The 22,362-nt window shown below is 36.7% G+C and overlaps 4 protein-coding genes across 7 annotated transcripts; all 4 read left to right on the top strand.

Moving 5' to 3' along the window:
- The first annotated feature begins 5,284 nt into the window (after positions 1 to 5,284).
- Positions 5,285 to 8,187, top strand: LOC110723177. Of its 4 annotated transcripts, none has more exons than XM_021902506.1 (3): positions 5,285 to 5,456; positions 6,158 to 6,232; positions 6,942 to 8,187. In XM_021902506.1, the coding sequence occupies exon 3, from the start codon at positions 7,365 to 7,367 to the stop codon at positions 7,935 to 7,937; it is 573 nt and encodes a 190-aa protein (XP_021758198.1). In that variant the 5' UTR covers positions 5,285 to 5,456; positions 6,158 to 6,232; positions 6,942 to 7,364; the 3' UTR covers positions 7,938 to 8,187. The 4 variants fall into 4 exon arrangements, with proteins under 4 accessions (XP_021758198.1, XP_021758196.1, XP_021758197.1 ...); XM_021902504.1 differs by having other exon boundaries at positions 5,285 to 5,483; XM_021902505.1 differs by lacking the exon at positions 5,285 to 5,456 and adding an exon at positions 5,490 to 5,766.
- Positions 8,188 to 10,253: 2,066 nt separating this feature from the next.
- LOC110722994 lies at positions 10,254 to 13,276 on the top strand. The gene is made up of 3 exons (XM_021902267.1): positions 10,254 to 11,118; positions 11,211 to 12,169; positions 12,287 to 13,276. The coding sequence occupies exons 1-3, from the start codon at positions 10,254 to 10,256 to the stop codon at positions 13,274 to 13,276; spliced, it is 2,814 nt and encodes a 937-aa protein (XP_021757959.1).
- On the top strand, positions 13,277 to 16,163 carry LOC110722993 (ATP-dependent DNA helicase PIF1-like). The gene is made up of 3 exons (XM_021902266.1): positions 13,277 to 13,412; positions 13,463 to 14,521; positions 16,093 to 16,163. The coding sequence occupies exons 1-3, from the start codon at positions 13,277 to 13,279 to the stop codon at positions 16,161 to 16,163; spliced, it is 1,266 nt and encodes a 421-aa protein (XP_021757958.1).
- A 1,746-nt stretch (positions 16,164 to 17,909) lies between these two features.
- LOC110722992 lies at positions 17,910 to 19,069 on the top strand. Its single transcript, XM_021902265.1, has 5 exons — positions 17,910 to 17,968; positions 18,054 to 18,165; positions 18,306 to 18,484; positions 18,571 to 18,691; positions 18,962 to 19,069. The coding sequence occupies exons 1-5, from the start codon at positions 17,910 to 17,912 to the stop codon at positions 19,067 to 19,069; spliced, it is 579 nt and encodes a 192-aa protein (XP_021757957.1).
- The last annotated feature ends 3,293 nt before the right edge of the window (positions 19,070 to 22,362 follow it).

The raw sequence follows: 22,362 nt of genomic DNA, 5'->3' as shown, positions 1-22,362 counted from the left end.
GGATTGACACGTTTCCCAAGGTTATAAATACCTCCCTTAATCCTCATTAAGGGAGATTACGCAAAAGATTCAGCAAATGATGACTCTCACCTAGAGAAGTCTAAACACATTGATCACTCCTCCCCTAGAGGAACCAGATCTCCCACCTTTAATTTCCGCATCTATTACTCCTCAAACAAAGTACTAACTTGAACGTTGGAGGCGGAGCTCCCACCACAAGGAGTCTCCGTTGTTTTGCAGGTACAGGCGTCCGGTTCCAGTCTCGGAATTGTAACTCTCCCGCAGGACATCAGAAAACCCCGAAACACAACCAGTCCCTGAAACCTCAAAATTCCTCTAAAAGTGTGGATTATAGCCTTCAATTTTGTATTTTTTTTACCTTTCTTCGCCCGGAAATAAAAATTGCCAAGATATTACCATGGTTCTTAATACCCCGCGGGAGTCAAATTGGGTCGGTGGAACCGTCCAATATGTCCTTAAACGGTAATTTTACCCATTTGCAATTTGCACCGATTTCGTACACTCAAACCTACCACACGGACGTTTATCACAACATATAATGATCATATATGGTTTTAAACGGCATTATATGACCCCGAGATGTATCTTTTAGGGTTTCAAAGCTTTTTGCCACCGGGCCTGGAAACCTCAAAATTCCTCAAATAGCGTGGATTATAGCCTTCAATTTTGTATTTTTTTTTACCTTTTTTCGCCCGGAAATAAAAAATGTCGAGATGTTTACTATGGTCCTTAATTAATATCCTCCGGGAGTCAAATTGGGTCGGTGAAACCGTCCAATATGCCCTTAAACGATCATTTAACCCGTTCACAACTTGTAGTGATTTTGTAAACTCAACCCTACCACAGACGTTTATGACAACATATAATGATCATATATGGTTTCAAACGGCATTATATGACACCGAGATATATCCCCTAGGGTCTCAACACTTTTCGCCACCGGGCCCCGAAACCTCAAAATTTCCTCAAAAAGCGTGGATAATAGCATTCGATTTTGTAATTTTTTGACCTTTTTTCGCCTGAAAATAAAAATTGTCGAGATGTTTACCATGGTCCCTAATACCCTCCAGGAGTCCAATTGGGTCGGTGGAACCATTCAATATGTCCTGAAACGGTCATTTAACCCGTTCGCAATTTGCACTGATTTCGTAAACTCAAACCTACAACGGACGTTTATGACAGCATATAATGATCATATATGGTTTTAAACGACATTATATGACCCCGGAATTTATCCCTTAGGGTTTCAAATCTTTTTGTCACCATCCCCGAAACCTCAAATTACTCAAAAAGCGTGGATTATAGCCTTCATTTTTTTTTATTTTTTTTTTACCTTTTTTCACCTGGAAATAAAAATTGCTGAGATGTTTACCATGGTTTTTAATAACCTCCGGGAGTCAAATTGGGTCGTTGGAACCGTCCAATATGCCATTAAACAGTCTTTTTACCCGTTCACAACTTATAGTGATTTCGTAAACTCAAGCATACCACGGACGTCTATGACAACATACAATGATCATACATGGTTTCAAACGGCATTATATGACAATGAGATATACCCCCTAGGGGCTCAACATTTTTCGCCACCGGGCCCCGAAACCTCAAAATTTTCTCAGAAAGCGTGGATAATAGCCTTCGATTTTGTAATTTTTTGACCTTTTTTCATCCAGAAATAAAAATTGCCATGATGTTTACCATGGTCCCTAATACCCTCCAAAAGTCCAATTGGGTCGGTGAAAACATCCAATATGTCTTGAAACGGTCATTTTACCCGTTCACAATTTGCACCGATTTTATAAAATCAAACCTACCACGGACGTTTAAGACACCATATAATGACCATATATGATTTTAAACGGCATTATATGACCCCGAGATGTATCCCTTACGGTTTCAAAGCTTTTTGCCACCTGTCCCTGAAACCTCAAAATTCCTCAAAAGCGTGGATTACAACCTTCGATTTTGTAATTTTTTGACCTTTTTTCACCCGGAAATAAAATTTGTCGAGATGTTTACTATGGTCCCTAATACCCTCCAGGTGTCCAATTAGGTCGGTGGAACCTACCATCCAATATGTCCTGAAACAGTCATTTTACCCGTTCGCAATTTGCACAGATTTTGTAAAATCAAACCTACCACGGACGTTTATGACAACATATAATGATCATATATGGTTTTCCATGGCATTATATGACCCCGAGATTTATCCCTAATGGTTTCAAAGCTTTTTGCCACCGACCGCGAAACCTAAAAATTCCTCAAAAAGCGTGGATTATATAGTCTTTAATTTTGTATTTTTTTTTTACCTTTTTTTCGCCCGGAAATAAAAATTGTCGAGATGTTTAACATGGTCCTTTATACCCTCCGTAAGTCAAATTGGGTCGGTGGAACCGTCCAATATGCCCTTAAACGGTCATTTTACCCGTTCACAACTTGTAGTGATTTCGTAAACTGAAGCCTACCACGGATGTTTATGAATACATATAATGATCATATATGGTTTCATACGGCGTTATATGACACAGAGATATATTCCCTAGTGTCTCAACACTTTTAGTCACTGGGCCCTGAAACCTCAAAATTTCCTCAAAAAGTGTGGATAATAGCCTTCGATTTTGTAATTTTTTGACCTTTTTTCGCCCGAAAATAAAAATTGTCGAGATATTTACCATGGTCCCTAATACCCTCCAAAATTTCAATTGGGTCGGTGGAACCATCCAATATGTCCTGAAACGGTCATTTTACCCGTTTCTCAATTTGCACAAATTTCGTAAACTCAAACCTACCACGGACGTTTATGACAGCATATAATGATCATATATGGTTTTAAACGGCATTATATGACCCCGAGATTTATCCCTTAGGGTTTCAAAGCTTTTTTCCACCGGTCCCTGAAACCTCAAAAGTCCTTAAAAAGCGTGCATTATATGACCCCGAGATTTATCCCTTAGGGTTTCAATTTTGTATTTTTTTTTACCTTTTTTCACGCGGAAATAAAAATTGTCAAGATGTTTACCATGGTCCTTAATAACCTCCGGGAGTCAAATTGGGTCGGTGGAACTATCCCAATATGTCCTAAAACAGTCATTTTACACGTTCGCAATTTGCACCGATTTCGTAAACTCAAACCTACCATGGACGTTTATGATAACATATAAAGATCATATATGGTTTTAAACGACATTATATGACCCTGAGATGTATCCCTTAGGGTCTCAAGGCTTTTCGCTACTGGGCCCCAAAATCTCAAAATTTCCTCAAAAAGCTTGGATTATAACCTTCAATTTTGTAGTTTTTTTTTACCTTTTTCGTCCGGAAATAAAAATTGCCGAGATATTTACCATGGTCTCTAATACCCTCCGGGTGTCCAATTGGGTCGGTTGAACCATCCAATATACTCTTCAACGGTCATTTTACCCGTTCACAATTTGCATTGATTTCGTAAACTTAAGCCTACCACGTACGTTTATGAAAACATGTAATGATTATATGTGGTTTCAAACGGCATTATATGATCCCAAGATATATCCCCTAGGGTTGCAACACTTTTTGCCACCGGACCTCGGAACCTCAAAATTTCCTCAAAAAGTGTGTATTATAGTTGGAGTTGTCAAAAACTAACTCGACCCGAGAACCCGACCTTAACGGACAAAGATCTGAACCTTGTCTGTACTCGAACAATGGGGTGGAAGTAGTGACCATTAACCTGACCTGAACCTGATCTTAACCGAAAACCCATTTGGTCCAATACTTTATGACTTGAACCCGAACCTGCCCCCGACCTGATAGTAACCGTCAACTGATTTAATCCGACCAGAAGACAATCCGAACATGAACTAGTACCCGACACTATTAAAACATGAACCCGAGTCATGCATGGAAGGTTTAATAAAATTTTATATACCTTTTATTCAGCTTATATACTGGTATAATTCTGTAAACCCTCAATCCGATTTGATAAAATCTTTTGTTCAGCTTATATAACTTTTGTTCTCTATTACTCGTATATAGGTTTAAAAAAATCTTGATGATGCTTGATCAAAATATGGAAGGCGTAATTATATAGTTCAACTTGGCCACATCGATATTTATTAGAATTGAACTTGAACCAGAACTCGACTCAACACTAACCCGAACCCGAATGTACCATCTTGTTAACCCATCCAAACCCGACTCAACACAGCCCGAATCTGAAATTAAATCCGATTTGAATTTAACTCGAATTGAACCCGACCTATATCCGAAAAGGTGAACGACCCGTTATAACTTGTACTGAAATTGACCCGACCTGAACCTGAACCTGATCTGAAGCTATATTAACCCGACACAACCTGATCCTGATTTAACCCGAGACCTAATTTGACCCGACCCAAACCCGACTTGAATACCCGAATTGACAGCTCTAGCTGGGACGGGTGTTAATTTTATGGTGAACCTGCCTCATTAGTCCCCTTCGCACTCACTTCTTGACCCTACTACTGCAATTTTTTTTTTCAAATGTCACTTTTTTCATACTTCCTTCGCTTGATTTTTTTTTAATCGCAATGTTTGAACATATATAATTTTACACACACCCTTTAGTTGTCCTTTATGATTTATACTTTGGAAAAAATATTATCATGTGTGATCTTGTTATAATCATCTCAAAATATACTTTTATCATATCAACTTTTTTGATTATTATTAAAACGTAATAACATATATTAATGTTATAAAATGTGCATTGGCAGGTATGAAATCCCTACTGTTGCGATTACAAAGGAACGAAGTATATACCTTGAAAAAATATAACAATATAAATTATGTAATACAGTATAACTATAAGCCATTTAATTACACAATATTAGTGTTATTTTTTTTAATTATGTATTGAATTGAAATTATAACTTGATTTGACAGGTAAGGTGATATTGGATATTAGATGGGGATGGATATCAAGTGGGTGGTAAGGAGGTGATGGATTTTTGTATTTGGTGGGGGGGGGGCAAAAATGGGATGAAATTATTACTTGTCATGGGTAATGAGACAGAAATAGAATAAAAATTTAAAATGTGGATGGAAATAAAGGGACCAACATTTGCATCCGACCTGTTCTATTGTATTCTTATATCTTTAAACCTTATAAACATGCAAATGTAAATACTGTAGCTGGTGAATAGTGCTGTGTGGTGCTATTACAGCCTTGCCCTTAATTTTAATGCATTTCCGATATTGCCCTTGCTTAGCTTTATTGCAAATTTTTGCCGTGTGAGCTGAAGCCTACAGCAGTCGTTCGTTCTGTCTTTGCCTGCCAGCTAAGGTGTTGTTCGTTCTGGTTTTGAAGGTTCATTTTGTTCTTGCTTTGTTATTTTGCTTTGGGTCTTTCCTGTAGTTGGGTTTGTTGCGTACACTTCTGGGTTGATGATGAGGTCTGGAATGGATTTCGTACGTTTTAGGTATGGTTGTTTCTCGCACAGTGGCTGGTATGTTTTCTTGTTCCTCTGGATCGTGGTGTAGGTTATGTTGTCTTTGGTGTAGCCTTTGTGTTACCTTAATGGAGTCATTTACTTGGTCGTTACTTCAGTGTCTTATTTTCTGTAATTAAAAAAGACTTTGACTTTGAATATGAATGGAAAAGTCTTGTAGTTCTAGGGTTATGTAATTGGGGTGCCATTGGTTACCGTTGTCTATATATAGAGAGGGAGAGTGTTCCTTTTCTGAGTGTGGGCGATCTGAATTTCTTCTAGAGGAGTGTATGTTTAAGAGGTTGTGCTTTGTTATAGATGAAATTATATTCTGTATTTGATCGACTTGCTTTGTGAATATATAGTTTTTTCGGATTCCCTGACAAATTGGACCTAAGATTATCGAAACTTAATTCATGGTAATATCTTTGCCGGTGTTCTTTTGCTGTTTGACTCCCCGTGATAATGGTTTGATCTTCGTTTTTGTGTTTGCTTGTGGTGTTGGAAGTGGCTCTTTAGTGGTATAATTGCTCTGTGGTGTGTAGGAATTATTTGAACCATTAAATAGGTCTCTGTGTCCTTAAATGACCGTAGTAATTTCAATACTTTGTGAAGGCAAGAATTAGTGGGAATACTTATTAATGAACATATGGATTGGTTTATTCTTACTGTGGTTGTTTGTGGGGTTACAGGTTTGCTGGTTATGCTATTTGCGTTGTTGCTGGTCGCAGCTCATTTTCCTTCTTCAGCTTACAACATTTTTTAAGGTGGTTGTTATGCTTATCTTGCCTCTTGCTGTTGAACTCCTTTGTTTGATAATATGCTTTTTCCTAATGTGTTGCTATTAGCTTTAGGTATATCATGATATTTTAAAGATTTGTTTAAAAAAAAAAAAAAAAGAAAAGGCACAAAGTGTGTCGATTTTTTAGGAGAGTTAAGGTTGCCTGTTTTGTTTGGTAACATGAAGAATATGGTGTTGCATTCATTTGTTAGACTTGGTGCATTAGTTAGTGAGATGGTTTAAGCAAGGAAACCATACTCTTTGATGGGTGATCGCTATTGTGTTGTTATAAGTTTAAGGCTTAATGTATTATAGAATTGAAGGATTCGGGTGATGATGTGCATTTACAAAGGAGTATGTAGGAGGAAGGAAGATTGAAGGAATCATGTGCCTCATGTTTAATTGAAATATATACTGGTTGGCTTCTTTACACCTTTCCAGTTGTTGGTATTTTCATTCGTATTACTGTTTGTAAGTTGAGGGTATAATCGATGTGTTGTTACTTATATTGCCATTAAACATGGACTTACTGTCTTTGTATAGCAGGGTTCTCTTTGTATAGACTTGTTTTTTTCCCTTTGATTGATTACAGTTTATGTTAGTTATTGTAGATAGGGCTTAGTGCTTTCTTTGCGAGAGAAAGAGTGTGTCCTGTTCTACATACTTTGTCCTGAAAATAAATTTTGCCATTACAGGTTATGGCTAGAGGATCAAATAGAGTCTTTGTTCCTTTCCAGCCTCTTTTGGAAAAGGTGGTTGCTTGGCTGCAGTTTCCATCTCCGGTTTATGGCTTTATAGATGCTGCTAAGAACAATGTTTTTGTACGGGTTAGTAAGCCTAGCTGCCGTACGAATTTCGTTTTCTACGGTGGAGATGCTGCTTCTGTCGAAGAATCTCGTGAGAGAGCAGCTCATAAGGCTGTGAAGAGATTAGTCAGCCGTTTTAATGTTCGCGTGTCTGATTTCCCTATGAACGGATTAAGATGTACCGCCTGTGTGTAAAATTATATAAAAAAAAATAGATGTGCTGAGTTAGTACAGCACAGAGAAGATTTGAATTCCATACGTGCAGAGTGCAGTACAAGAGAGGTTGTATCGTTTCATGATGTTCATGTTGCAATGGATTTTGCACAGTTTTTGGGAGTCTTAGTGAGAAAGACTGGTGTCACTGTGATTGGTATTGAGACCACTAGGTTAGATGGCCATGTCTATATGTCTTGGCTGATGGTTACCTGTGCTCACAATAGTATTGCCATGGAATGCATTTTCAGTGACCCTTGTACTGAACCAGCAATTGCTGAGCAAAGGGTTACAAAGAAAGCATGCTTCTTTATAGCTTTTGTGTTCAATCTAGAGATAGTTGATGCTATCTATGGTGCTGCAGCAAAGATGAGTGGAGAATGTTCTCTGATAAGGGAGAGGTATTTGGTGCTGAAAGGGCATATTGAATGTTTGGAAAGGAATGTTGTTCAGCCTCAACCTGCTACCTGTTTGGCTAGCGATTCATGTGTGATGCCAACTGACGAGGCAAACCAGATTCCAGTTCTGGCACTTCCGCCAAGTCTACCAGTGAAGCGTAGGATCGAGAGAAATGAGCTGAATGCAAGTGGCGTAGGAGTCCATATTTCTGATCAGATGGTTACTGGTCTAGCTGAGTTATCTGCTGTTTACAAATGTGCTAGGACTGAATAGCTCTGTGTATAAGGTCTAGCTTCTTTTGGAATTTATATAGTTAGGGGTGTGTGTCCAGTTGTTAGGATTTTACTGCTGTTGTGGTCAGCTTTACTTTGTATTTAACTTTTGCTTAGCACTTACGCTTGTCTGAACTAGCGGTGCTAGCTGGTATGATGTAGCTGGAATTTTGGGCCTGTAATGAAGCCCGTTCATGTATTTCCTATTATGGCTACCTTTTAATGAATGAAATTATTATTTATTTAGTGTTTATCATGTCAGGTTCTGAGTTTTGCCTTATTCTGTTTACTTAAACAGGTCAAATAAATCAACCTGAACCCGACCTGGTTTTAAACGGGTCGACCTAAACCCGAGCCGTCTAAACCTGTTTTTTTTTTTTTTTTTTTTTTTTTATTTTAAAAATACCCTTGTAATTTGTTTAACATGTATTTATACATGTATCATTCAACTAACATAAAATACAAATTCAAAGCAAACATAAATCCATTATAATTCCATTACAGTTCATACAATCCTACAACAATAAAATTAAATATGATAAACTGGCTGGGTATTATCAAATAAATAATAAATAATTAGGCAATAAAATCAAAACAGGTGCTGCTGCGTTCGACATAATTCAGTATCTTCATCATCTTATTCGGATTCGCATGTTCAATGGGTTCAGAAGGAATGAGGCTGTCAACTATCTGTTGATTAAGAATAAATTAAATAAATAATTAAGCCAAATGCAGAGAGAAATCACAAAAAATGCAAAAAATTAGTTAACAACATTCACACCATTCCAAGCTTCCAACTCATGATGAAAAAATCAACTCATAAACAAGCTGAAATATTCTCATAAACTCATAAAAAAATCAAAGTAAATCGCATAAATAGATGATAAAAAATCAAATAAAATCGCATAATCAAAGTGATGAAAAAATAGCATAAACAAATAAACCCATAAACAAACAAACTTCAATCAGATTAAAACAAGTAAATTATTGAAATAGAAGAAATAAAACGCATAATAACATGTAAATTACTGAAATTGACGAAAAAAACGTATCAAAACACAAAAAAATTAAGTAAAGAGAATGAAATTAACAAGTAAATGACCTTGGGAATGTTGAGATGAATATTCAGCAAGCTAAGCTTCAATCAACAATTTTAATGGAAAAGAATTAAAAACAAGAGGGTAAAGAGAGAGAACTAGAGAAGAGAGAGGAGAGAGAAAGAGAATGAGTAAATATTGAATGAAAAGCGGCGTGAGGTATGATTTTTTTTAGGGTTTTTTATTAGATAGTTTGGGCTTAATTGGCCCATATTTGAAAATTAGGTTGTAGAAACAGAGTGGTAAACAGGTTTAGGCGGGTTGGGTTCGGGTTGACCCGACCTGAAACCGACCCAATTAAATAAATGGGTTTAGGCAGGTTGGTTTCAGGTTGGGATTTCCAACCTGAACCCGACTTGTTTAACTTCAGGTTGGGTTCGGGTTGACCCAATTACATAAACGGGTTGAAATTCTCTATCAAAACCCATTTATTTCGGGTTGGGTTTGGGTCGGGTTATCGGGTCGGGTCAGCTTTTGCCAGCCCTATGCATTACCAGTTAAATAAGTCAAAGTGCTGTCCTTGGTTTGATTTACTGCTTTGTGTAATTATAATCTGGTTTTTGGTAGATTGTCACTATGGCATACCTCAATTATCTCGAAAGCGATGCAGTAGATTAAATAAGGCTTCCCAAAGGACATCACAGTCAGCATTTGCTAGGTACATACATTTGGCAATGTTGTATTACTTAGGAATGCTAGCAAGGGTTTTCGGGAAAGAAAAAAAATAATCTATAGCTTTAAACGCAGCCCGCCTTTACCAGACACCCAGCTTGGTGTTAAAGGTCGTCCACGGACATGTATATCAAAGCGACAGAAATGTATACAAGAACTTTCTATGCCTCAGTTGGATAGGTATACCATATTAACTGAATAGCCCCTTTTATTGTCATCTTTTCTGCTGTTTAAATAAAGCCTCCTTTTTCTGTACATAAATGCTAGCATGCTGTTTTTTTCCATGGTAGTGGCTATACTGTGTTACATTGTCTTGAAAAGTTTGTCTTTAGCTGTGATATACCGTGCATGATGAAGCCTCTGATTCATGTAGAGTAGCAGAACCGAAAAAAAATGCTTGTAAAAAAACACAGAAACAAGCTAACCTAGAAGGTAAATGATTCTGTGGTTATATATATTGCTTTCTTTGCTTTGCATTCTTATGAGATTTCTCATGTGTTTTTTTTTTTCTGCTCTTGATTCTTTGGGTAGATGTTCTTGCTGCTTCTATGGATAGACAGTTACCGGCAGAACCTTTCAGACTTGCTATGCCTTTCTTCTGTGACAAATGCGGTGCAAAAAAATTTATGTTTGAGTCCTTAGATTTTTGCTGTGGGAATGGAGACATTACAATAGCTGAGAATGTCTATCCTCATGAACTTGTGTACTTATTTACTTCTAAAGATGAAGGTGTTGTGCATTTTAGAAAATATGCTAGACTATATAATAACTTGTTTGCATTTAGTTCGCTTGGGGGTCATTACTATGCAAGCACTTACAAAGGGATTTATGTATTCAAATTGCATGGGCAACTGTATCATTTTGTTCCAGATTTATTGCCTGATGAGGGTAATCCAAAATACCTCCAGCTGTACTTTTATGACGGCCAGCATGAGGCAGAACATAGGCTGGGTTGTTTTCCTGAGTTAAGAGAAGATGTGATCAGTATTCTAATGCAGGTATCTCAACAAAATCCTTATGCTGTGTTCTTTCGGACTTTAAGAGATAAAACTATTCATGCAGATACAAGAATTGTGCTAAATCAAGCCCCGGTTCTTGATCAACGCATCTATAATGCTCCTACTGCTGATGATGTTGATGTCATCTGGCCAGAGAGTGCTTCATCTAGCCAAAGCTTGGGCCCTCATATATTAGTGACTGCAACATCTAATGAGTCTCCCCGAATCTACCATAATTATGGTCGCTATGATCCGCTCCAATATCCTTTGTTATTTCCTCGGGGAGAATGTGGCTGGACTCAGGGTCTTAAAAAGAATTCTCATCCAAGTCGGATAGCAACAGATACAATTCCAGATCCTATTATGTCTTGTGTTGTCCATACGGCAGCTGAATTATTAAATCAGGAAGAAACCCGTAAGCATTTCTTATCCTAAGCTATCTAATTGCATTTTTTTTGTTCTTATATTTTTGGATTTGAAACATTTAGGTTGCCCTTCTCACTGTAGGTTCAAAGAGGAAGAATACTAAAGCAGACAAGTTTATCTCTGCTAGGGAGTATTATGCGTACAGATTGCAGATCAGGCCTAATAATATGCTGCTGCGAGCAGGAAGGTGTTTCCAACAGTACATTGTCGATATGTATGTGAAGATTGAAAATACAAGGCTTGATTACTTTAGAAACAATCAGGACACAATAAGAGCCGATTTGTATAAAGGTATTTTGGATTCACTGGATATCGGGGAGACTCTTGGGGAAAATCTTGGTCGTAGAGTTATTTTGCCTCCTACTTATATTGGTGGTCCTCGTGATATGAAGAAGCGTTATTTAAATGCTATGGCTTTGGTCCAGAGATTTGGCAAGCCAGATCTTTTTGTAACAATTACATGTAATGCTAATTGGCCTGAAATAAAGGCTGAGCTTGGTGCTGGTGAAAATGCACAGGATAGACCCGATTTGGTTGCAAGGATTTTTAGAGCAAAGCTACTTGCACTGAAAAAAGAGATTATGGAGAAAAAAGTATTTGGGGAAGTTGCTGCCATGATCTATGTAATCGAGTTTCAGAAAAGAGGGCTCCCACATGCTCATTTCCTGATTATTCTGAAACCCGAATACAAGCTCAAATCTCCTGCTAACTATGATAGATTTGTCTGTGCTGAAATTCCTGCTGAGACTAATCTCCGGTTGAGAAGAATTGTATTGGCGCATATGATGCATGGCCCTTGTGGTATACCGAATCCAGAGTGTCCTTGCATGCGCAAAAATGGACTTAGGCGTACCTGTAAAAACAAGTATCCTAAGCAGTTCTGCAGCAAAACAACAAATAATAAGGATGGTTATCCTATGTATCGCAGAAGAGAAATTGGAGAAAAGGTTAGTATAAGAAATGCAGAGCTAGACAATCAGTGGGTTATTCCCTACAATCCTTATCTTTCTATGCTGTTTGATTGCCATTTGAATGTCGAGGTATGTTCGACTATTAAAGCAGTCAAGTATTTATACAAGTATGTATACAAAGGTCATGATAGAATTTCATACAATGTTGTGGATTCTAATAGCACTCCTGTTGATTAAATTCACCAGTATCAATCAGGAAGATGGGTATCTCCTTGTGAAGCTGCATGGAGGATATTCAGTTTTGATCTGTTTGACATGTATCCTTCCGTTTTGCCTTTACAAGTGCATTTACCTAACATGCAGACTGTTCGAGTTCATCCTCATGAAAGGTTACAGTCTGTTGTTTCAGATGGTAAACGATCAAGAACTCAGCTAACTGAATTTTTTGCCATGAATGCTGCTTCTAAACATGGCTTAGGATATCTGCATGGTGAATTTTGCGAGCACTACATGTGGCATCAAAGTGATAAGATTTGGAAACAAAGAGTTCACAACAGGATTTCAGTTGGGCGGTTAGTGTTTGTCTTTCCTGCAGAAGGTGAAAGGTTCTTCCTTAGATTGCTATTGTTGAATGTAAGGAGCCCTATGTCATTTGAAGATTTACGCACTGTGAATAGTTGTGTGTATCCAACTTTTCAAGAAGCTGCTCTAAAGCGGGGTCTTATTGAAGCTGATGATACAGCTAATTCGACAATGGCTGAAGCATGCGATACTCATATGCCTGTTGCTTTACGTCGCCTTTTTGCAACGGTTCTGATGTTCTGTCAGCCAAGAGATCCTGCTATTCTTTGGAATACCTATTATTCCTTCCTTGCTGAAGATTTCTCTCATAGGTTTCCAAATCAGACAGTGAAGATACAGCAACTCACTGTTAGAGCTGTTGAGCAGCACCTTGAAGGCATGGGAAGATCTCTTGCTTTTTTTGGACTGGAACACTTAACATTAGAAGTTAGTGATGAATTTAGCCGTACAAAAGATATCATAGATGCTCTTGATGCACCGATCCCAGAGGAATGCTTAGGTTGTCGATCAAAGCTAAATGCTGCACAGAATGTAGCCTTTGAATGCATAATGGAACATGTGCTGCAGCAGAAAGGTGGCGCTTTCTTTATTGATGGTCCTGGAGGGACAGGCAAGACTTTCTTGTACAATGCTCTATATGCAGAAATACGGTAGATGAACAAAATTGTATTGCCTACAGCTACATCAGGAACTGCTGCAGCAAACATTCCTTCGGGTAGAACTGCACATTCCCGATTTAAGATTCCAGTTGACCATAAGGGGTCATTAGTGTGTGATGTTCTAAAACAGGGTAGTTTACAGCATTGTTGAAGGAAACTACATTGATAATATGGGATGAAGCTTCTATTGCTAGAAAGGAAAATCTAGAGTCTTTAGATCTTTTATTACAGGATATATGTGGGAATAAGGTGGTCTTTGGAGGGAAGGTTGTTGTATTCGGCGGAGATTTTAGGCAGGTTCTGCCAGTCGTTCCTCGGAAGACTATGAAAGAAGCAGTTCAAGCAAGTATCGTTACTTCTTATCTGTGGCCTAAGTTCAGGAAATTTAGACTAACAGAAAACATTAGAGCGAGGGAAGATCCAGTGTATGCTGATTTTTTGCTTCGGTTAGGTAATGGTGAAATACAGCAAACAGAAAATGCTTTGGTCAATTTGCCAGAACAGATTGTACAGTGCACTGAAAGCATTCCAGACTTAGTGCCTACTGTTACTGTAACAACATTTCCAGAAATTGGTAATGTCTCCTTTGACAGTGAGGTTTTCACTAAAAAGGCAATCTTGACACCCCTGAATGATGACGAGGATTGTATAAATACATTCATGATTGAGAAGTTTCCTGGACAAGTTGTTACGTACAAGAGTTTTGATGCAATCCTGAACGATACATGCAACATATACCCTACTGAATTTATTAACAAGCTTTGCCCTGGTGGAATGAGTCCACATGAGCTTGTGTTAAAAGAGAACTTCCCTGTTATACTGTTGAGGAACTTGCTGCCCTCATCAGGGTTATGCAATGGTACCAGGTTAATCTGTAAAAAGTTTTATCCGAATGTAATCCAGTGTACGATAGCAGTTGGTCATTACAAGGGCGAAGAAGTATTCATACACAGGATAAATTTAAGACCTTCTAAATCTGTGAACTACCCGTTTATGTTTGAACGGAAACAATTTCCTGTAAAATTAAGCTTGACAATGACTATTAACAAGTCTCAAGGGCAAACTCTCAACCAAGTATCTGTCTATCTTCCACGTTCATGCTTTTCTCATGGGCAGCTTTATGTTGCATTATCAAGAGCCAAGAAATCAAAAGATATTTCTGTTTTTACCACACGTGATACAGATCAGCACTCTGCTAATAGTGTTAAGAATGTCGTGTCATTTACCACATGTGATAAAGGTAATTCAGTATAGCTATAACGACCCTTCTGTTATGATTATGCAATGTTTGGTCACCAGAATATACTTGGTTTCGTTTTAAGACTAGAATAGTCCATTATAGCTTAGTAGTACTGCCTTTGCAGTTGCACTACAGATTTTCCTCGGCTTAAATATGCTATACTTGTGATACACTCTTTATAGTAGCTTAGAAGTATCTGTTCGAATACTATACTCGCATATAAGATTTCATTTTTTTTCCATTTAGTATGCATAGAGTAAAATAATTTGTTGCCTAGAATAGATTAAGCAAGTCACAAAAAATGGTAGCAACCGCAAGTAACGTAGCCCGTAGGTTCGGGAGAACTTATGTTATTTAGAGCACTCCCAGCAGTGAGGAGAAAAGCCCTCACGAGTAAAAATAAGGGTGTAAAAAAAAAATCCGAACACTACATCAGTGAGTGAAAAAACACTCACCGATGAGTGAAAATAAAAATCCTCAAGAGTTGAGGGCTTTTGGTGATGAACAGTAACATGTGGCCCCCACTGCTTTTGTTGTTTTTTTACAACGGTTATATTTTGTATTTGAAATATAACCGTTGTAATTATTTTAAAAAAAAAAATAAATCACCAACGACCATAAAATTTTTTTCTCTATAAATAGACATGCATTTTGATATACTTTCAAAAAAACCCATAAATTAGAGAAATTAACATATTTTCCCAATTTCTTCTTGTTATTATTATTATTATAATTATTTCTTATAAAAAAAATTTCCAGTTAGTATTATTAATATTTTTAAACGTAATTATAAATTTTTATTAAATTATTTTTAAACGTAATTAAAAAATAAATTAAAAAATAGTGGAGGAGAAAGTGATGAGAGGTTTTTTTTTCTCCTCATTGCTGTGGTGAAAAAAACATTTGGTGAGAGAAATTGTATGGGAGGAGTGAGAAAGTGGGTAGAGAGAGATTGAGAGGTTTTTTTTTTCCTCACTGCTGAGAATGGTCTTAGAGTAGTAATTCTTGTGCCTTTTAAATTTTTAATAAAGTTTGTACTGTATTTTAAACTGAATATGTTTTGGGCTTTATTATTGTAGCCCATACAATTAGAATTACAAACTTTGCATACTAAGTTACTCTTTATAAATGAAATATGAGTACAGCTCATTTGCATAGATACAAGAGAAGAAGTACAAGTCAAAGGCACTATTCATAGTAAACAAGGCTATAAAATATCAGTCTTGTACTTCCTCTTTATTTTAGCCACAAAAAAAAAAATTCTGACTGCCCATTTAAGTCCCTAGGTGTTTTGTTAGCCATAATAATTACTTAATTTAAACTTATTGTAGAAGGAAAAAAGTACAACTCAGATTATTATGCTTGCTAGCTGTAATTATACTTGAGGAAAAAGAAAGTTAACTGTGACCAAACGGTTACTGTTAAGAAAAGGGTTTTTTTAACTTGCTTACCTACTTTTTCACCCTATAAATACCAAATTAGTTCAGCCCTTTTGAAGCATCAAATTATTCTCTAGGCTTTCCTCCTTAGCTGTGGTATATTCTCCTTTTTTCCTTGGTTTTTTTTTTAAGGGTTTTCACTTGAACGAATGAATCCTTACACTGTAGTTCCTGTTCACACAAATACAGCAGAATCTCTATAGATACATGCCTTACTAAAGTTGTAGCTAAGACTCTTGTTTATTTAATTTCTATATATAAGCTTTCATTTTAATGTATTATGTTTGTCATGCTTATTGCTGCTTTTTACATAGACCCTTTAAAATTTATCCCTACAAGTCTATGATTTTATGTTCATTTGTACATCCTTTATTTCCCTTTTATTGTTATGATGTTTTGCCATTGAATTGTTTAAAGTAAATCCTAGGTAGAAAAATGAATCAGTAAAAATGGTTGATTATCATAGTGCACCTCACACGATTATGCATGTATACATACAGTACACTCTGTACATGCAAATATATACTGCTTTAGGGCTACATTTTTCTTATTAAGATCGAAATTTTACAACCACTTTAGATGTATGCTTCATGCTATAGCTTGCTAATGTATACATGCTTACTATTTTACGTTCCGCAAATCACAGACTATGAATACACCACCAAAGATGAAGCTGGAACCTGTATACTTAGATGAGCTAACATCTCAAAGTAAGGACTACAAAGTGAAAGTGACTGTAACTGAAAAGGGAAGAGCTCAGCCTTCACCTAAAAAACCTGGTGTGATCTTTCAAACAATAATTCTACAAGATGAAAAGGTAACTATGGTTTGTGTGATTTAGTTTTACCAGTATATGTTAAACTTATTATGTGCTTTTTATGCATGACCTCTTTTCCCATGGTGGCTTTCTGTTATAAGTGCAGTAGGGGGAAGGAAGAGAAATAAAGGACAGTATAGATAACCATAATTCTGTTATGTATGTACAACAGTATAGATAACCTGTTAAACAACAGAAATAAAGGACAGAATGTTTACCTAAGGGTTTCTTCTTAGTTAGAAATAATCTGCTTATGTGAGTGTTCTTTTGCTTTCTGTATAGAGTAGTAGATTTCTGCAATGTAAGTGTCTAATTACTTCATATGCTGGCTATTTAACCAGAAAAACAGGATGTGATGTGCTCTTTTTGGAGACCAGATTGAAGCATATGAAGATGTTCTCAAACCATCTGGTCAATACGAGATTTCAAAGGCTCCTATATCACCTGTGGATGATCAGTACAAATTCAACCTTGAAGAACTTCCATACCAAATGACAGTTGGCCAACAAACTATTATTCAGCGGTTAAATCCAGAAAGTGGACCAATTGAGCCGAAATATCAACCTCTATCAACTATTCCTAGATCACTTGATCCGAATGCCAGATTTGGTTCGCTTCTTATAAATCTGCTATCATATTTTTCTGCCATAAATTATTTATTCAGGGTCTATATTGCACAAGTACTTTCCATATTATGTAATAGTATCCTGTTTATTGACACAGATATAGTTGGAGTGATTTTGTTTGTTGAAGAAGCACCAAGGCTGATCCCTAACACACGTGGTCATGACAGTCCAGTGCGAGAGATATCTATTACAGACACAAGGTGACAATGCACTGTCAGTGTTTCTTTATTATAGCTCATACATACATTAGTAGTTAGCTAACTTTTTGCCAATGCTTGAATGTAAATCAGCCAAGACCATGCCATGACAATTTCAGCATGGAATGATCTCACTGGAAAACCTTGCGATGCTATGATGAATTGGGCTGAAAAGTTCAATGTTGTCGGATTTACAGCACTGAAAACCCGCCATACAAGAGGTATCATCTACATCTTTGCAGCTATAATTGACTGTCAAATAGCTACTGATTTTGCATTTTCTTTCTAGGATTTCCTCTTAATACTACTATGTCGACAAGAATCATCCTAAATCCTAAAGGAGCACGGGCAGACATGCTTCGTGAGTGGTGAGTCTTGTATTGCATATATAGTGAATGTACAGTTAGGCCTTCTCAAAATACCAATATAGTTATGTCTACCTCTCTGTTTTAGGGTTCAATTGTATCAGCATGTATTTCTAGATCGCCAGGAGAGGATTTTAAATGTCAGATACCCAGGAACTGAAAAGAAAGTTGTCACAATAGCTGAACTCCGAAACAAGAAGGTCCTCTACACACTATTCTAATTAAGTTTAGAAAACTAACTAGGAAAAAAAAAGTCCATAAATAATGATTCACAGCATTTCCTACAGACATAATTATCACCTGATATCTGATATATGATTAATGCTACTAATGCACGCAGGCAGCTAATGCAACTCCTGATGAGATAGCTTGGATTAGAGTGACTATACCAGAAGCTGACTTGCAAAGGGTGAATGCCTACATAGGTTGTCTTGGCTGTGGAAAGCGAACACATCTTGCTCTAGGGACTCGTTTTCCTTGCATTTCATGCAAAAAATCCGATGCTACTGCTGTCCACAAGTGTAGTCCTGTTATTCAGTTTTATTTATGCTTTACAATAAAGTAATTATTACACGTGCCTTGACTAACTTGTATGTTTTTTTCAGAGTAACATTCAAGTTTGAAGCTATTGATGCCAGTGGAACTATGTCATTCACAACCTTTAATGATGACACAGAAAAACTTTTCCGAAAGACAGCAGTTGAAATTTGGGAGATGAAAACCACTGTAAGAATACACACCTTTCTAAATTTGTAAAGACTTTTTTCGAGCATACTTGTTATATATAGATACTTATCTGCACTATAAAAATACATTCAATGGCCATGGTTGACTTGATAGACTACTCATTATTTAAATGACCTTATATTCCAAATTAGAACCTATTTGCTGCAACTTTGCATTTTACATACCTTTTACTGCTGGTGAGTGACATTCGAGTATGTATGCAATGCCTATCATCTACTACCTATTTATGTGCTACTCTAAATATTACAGGGCAATTTTGATGCTTTCAAGGCTGTACAAGAAGTTCTGTCGACCAAGCCTTTTTTCATTCAAGTGACACCAACTTTGGAACTTGCAAGGAACAGTGTTCTCCTTTGAACTCTGAAAACCATTGAAGTGGAGGATGCAGAACCAAGTGCCCAGGTTCTAGGTTCATCATCTTCAAGTCTTAACAAAGAAGAGATTGTTTATGCAGTTAATCAAGGACAGAAAATACAGAAAATTTCCATGAATGAGGATGCAGTTTCTGAGAGAGCTAAAATGCATGGCAAACAACCATCTTTCTGTAACTCAGAGAGAAATGCTACTGACAGTGAAGACAATACAGAAATGAGTGATGAGCTCCTTGCTGAGATAGCTCAACTCCATGAGTTCAGGCTAGCTTCTCAGGCCTTCGACACAGACTGCTTTGATGCACCGTTTCAACCACCAAGTAAAGGAATCACAATCACAGAAGCACAAGCACCAACCACTGAATTGCCTACATGGAGCAGGCTTACTCGTTCCCGCAGCAATGCTAAAAACAAAGAACCAATGCCTTCTGAAAAGATGCAGGAATCAGATGATGAGGAGCATGGCCCTAGAAAGAAGCTCCAGACAGCTCTTTTCAAAAACAATTCTGAGAAAGAAAGTTCTGACACTGAAGACGCGTCTTGAAGCCTCCTTTGTGACTTTTGTTAGAATCCAGGCTAAAATATATATATGTGTGCCACCTTTTGCTGTTAGAATGTGGGTTTAAATCAATTGCCTTTATATGGTAATTTGCTAAATCTGGGATGTCTTTTGCTTGTTTAGAAGGAACATTTTGGACATCTTGTGTTCCCTATAAACATCAAGAATGTATATAGTACTAAACCTCTGTAACAAACGCTGTTCTACAGTTCTCTGTAGGACACTCAACTTAGTATGCCTAAAATCTTATATTATGTATATAGTAATGCAAGGGTAACTATGATGTACTAGCTTGTATCCTTAAATCAGGATACTTATCTATAATATAAGCTAAGTTATTATACGTTTTTCTGTTCAGTTTTTAATCACAGTTCATTGGCACCCTTTTAAGCACTATAGGCTGTAGCTAATAGTGCAGTTTGCTATTAATCTGATGAAAGGGCAAGACAAATTTCTATCTAATTTATATCTATAAATGTCATTTTCTCTATTAATATCAGTGTGGCTATATTCCTGTCTATGTATACATTCCCTTACTATTTTTCCTTTAAGATAATCAGAATGATCAAACTTACACTTCAGTTTAATCTTGCAGGGTATACAATTCATGGTGCTTTTTGTAACATAGAAAGTCTCGGCCTTCACATAAAAATCAATACAAAAAAGAAATATATATCGAATTATGGAACATAGCTGCTAATGCTTCTACACAGGCTATGGACTCTGGTAACAACTTCTCACTTGCTATTAGTCAGCTTTAGTATACAAATCCATTTTGTAAGAGCAGCCATCTGCCTAGATGTAATTTCAACAACAGTTTGATATTTTTCGGATCCATTTTCCCCTCTGTAGCAAAAAACTAAACTTTTATTGCATGTGTGACTAATGAGGCTGTGCATTTACCTTGTTCGCATATATAGCTATAGATTCGCTAATGGAATAAACTTTTGATTCGTTTTGTGCAATTTGAATATGTCACTATACAACCATATATTAGCTACTGAAATTGAACTGGTTAGTTGGTTTGAACAATACTGCTGCATAGCAAGTTAATAAGCAAATGAAAGATTTCAGTACTATCTTCGAATTAGATCTGCTATCATATCATAAAATACGTAACCAAGGAACTTACATAGTGCCTGCGCTTATTCTATCTTAGAACAGGAAAAACCTCTACCTATTATACTTAGTCTATTACTCTCAAAACACAACCTCAGAGAAAAAAAGAAAACCACCCAAAAAAAACCAAAAAAAAAAAAAAACAAAAGAAGAAAAAAGAACAAACATTCCTAATCACGTTTAATTTTAGATTGACAAGTGGATCCAAACAGTTACACTAGGACTAGATTGACATCAAAGATTATTAGGTTCCCTTTTCTGAGCTTGATCAAAGCACCTTCCTCTACCTGAACACCGAAGTAATCAATGAATTTGTTAACCCCGTTCTTAATAGAGCAGGTACTAATTATCTTCCCAATCTTAGTAACCTTCAGCTGAGCGCTGAACTTTGTGTTGCCATTCTGGAGAATTACATCTGTAGTGTCAAGGAAATCCTTAAAATGCACCCTAGCTGAATATATGCTGCTGAAAATAGGAACGTTCTGCAACCAACACAGTAACAAAAAAGCACTGTATTAGTCCATGCACACATACATAATAGGCATACCAAGAAGTGAATAACATCTTAGAAAACATACTATAACTCCTTGCTGAATATATGCTGCTGAAAATGAAAATAGGAAATATTCTTCCTGACAAGCAGCTGCAAGTTGAGTAAGACAAGCATTGGTCTTAATCATTTTAGATGAAAGTCCTTCAATGGCTGGTTTCCGCCCACGCTTTTTATGAGAACTTCTTGAGGTATCATCATGTCTTTTTTCAATTTTCTTTGCTTCCCTATCAGTCTGAATTCGGACACTAAATGAGTTGTCCCCTAAATAGGTAAACAGTAGGACATCACCTACATCTAAACCATTATCTCCAACAAAATCACTCCACCCTGCATCAAGATATATTCCCCAATCAGTACTGCATTCTTCGTGCACCAGAGTTACTAACCAAGATCCATGCCCATCACACATAAATAGTTCGATATTTAAAAAACCATCCTCTAGCACGTCTTTGAAACCATCAGGGATACGCTGCACATAAAGCAGTAGTTATACATAAGCAAGACTATGCAAGATAATACATAGACTCAGCAATTGTTAGGACAATGACAAAAATGAAGGCATACATAGACAAACAACAAAATACAGTTTAGATGCAATTGCAACAACAATAAAGCCACTAATAATATACTTGTATACCAGCTTCTTATCATGATCATCATCGCTCCCATATCGTACTGTAAATACTATTGGAAATTCTGCCATTGAATTCCTAAGCTAGACCCCTATTTTCTAATGAACATACACTCCAAGTTATGAAATGAAGAAACAACACCCCAAAAAAAGGCAAATACAGGTCGTGGTGTGCTTACTAACCTATAAAAAGTGTTTCTATTTATACATAGAATTAAGAGTTTGTAACTGTTACACTATTTAACATATTAATACAGGAAATTTAAGGCAGTACTACTGTAATTTATTTTGGCAAAAAAAACTGAAGTATAAGATTCCATATCTCTATGTTTTTTACAGCTTCTTAGATTCCTTTCTATTTTTCAACAGGCTAATAATTGGACATCAGAAAACTCCCAAATTGTTATTATAAGTTGA

The sequence above is a fragment of the Chenopodium quinoa genome, unplaced genomic scaffold (assembly GCF_001683475.1).
Source record: "Chenopodium quinoa cultivar QQ74 unplaced genomic scaffold, ASM168347v1, whole genome shotgun sequence".
In the NCBI taxonomy this organism is placed as follows: domain Eukaryota; kingdom Viridiplantae; phylum Streptophyta; class Magnoliopsida; order Caryophyllales; family Amaranthaceae; genus Chenopodium; species Chenopodium quinoa.
This window is presented reverse-complemented; position numbering and strand designations above follow the sequence as displayed.

Coding starts and splice junctions, on each gene's coding strand:
- LOC110722993 (XM_021902266.1), top strand. CDS start 13,277: ATGAACAAAATTGTATTGCCTACAGCTACATCAGGAACTGCTGCAGCA. Junction 13,413..13,462: donor GTGTGATGTTCTAAAACAGG/GTAGTTTACAGC, acceptor TATGGGATGAAG/CTTCTATTGCTAGAAAGGAA. Junction 14,522..16,092: donor ATTTACCACATGTGATAAAG/GTAATTCAGTAT, acceptor TTTTTTTTTAAG/GGTTTTCACTTGAACGAATG.
- LOC110723177 (XM_021902506.1), top strand. CDS start 7,365: ATGGATTTTGCACAGTTTTTGGGAGTCTTAGTGAGAAAGACTGGTGTC.
- LOC110722992 (XM_021902265.1), top strand. CDS start 17,910: ATGTCGACAAGAATCATCCTAAATCCTAAAGGAGCACGGGCAGACATG. Junction 17,969..18,053: donor GCAGACATGCTTCGTGAGTG/GTGAGTCTTGTA, acceptor TCTCTGTTTTAG/GGTTCAATTGTATCAGCATG. Junction 18,692..18,961: donor TTTGGGAGATGAAAACCACT/GTAAGAATACAC, acceptor TAAATATTACAG/GGCAATTTTGATGCTTTCAA.
- LOC110722994 (XM_021902267.1), top strand. CDS start 10,254: ATGGATAGACAGTTACCGGCAGAACCTTTCAGACTTGCTATGCCTTTC. Junction 11,119..11,210: donor ATTAAATCAGGAAGAAACCC/GTAAGCATTTCT, acceptor TTCTCACTGTAG/GTTCAAAGAGGAAGAATACT. Junction 12,170..12,286: donor ATTGCCATTTGAATGTCGAG/GTATGTTCGACT, acceptor TAAATTCACCAG/TATCAATCAGGAAGATGGGT.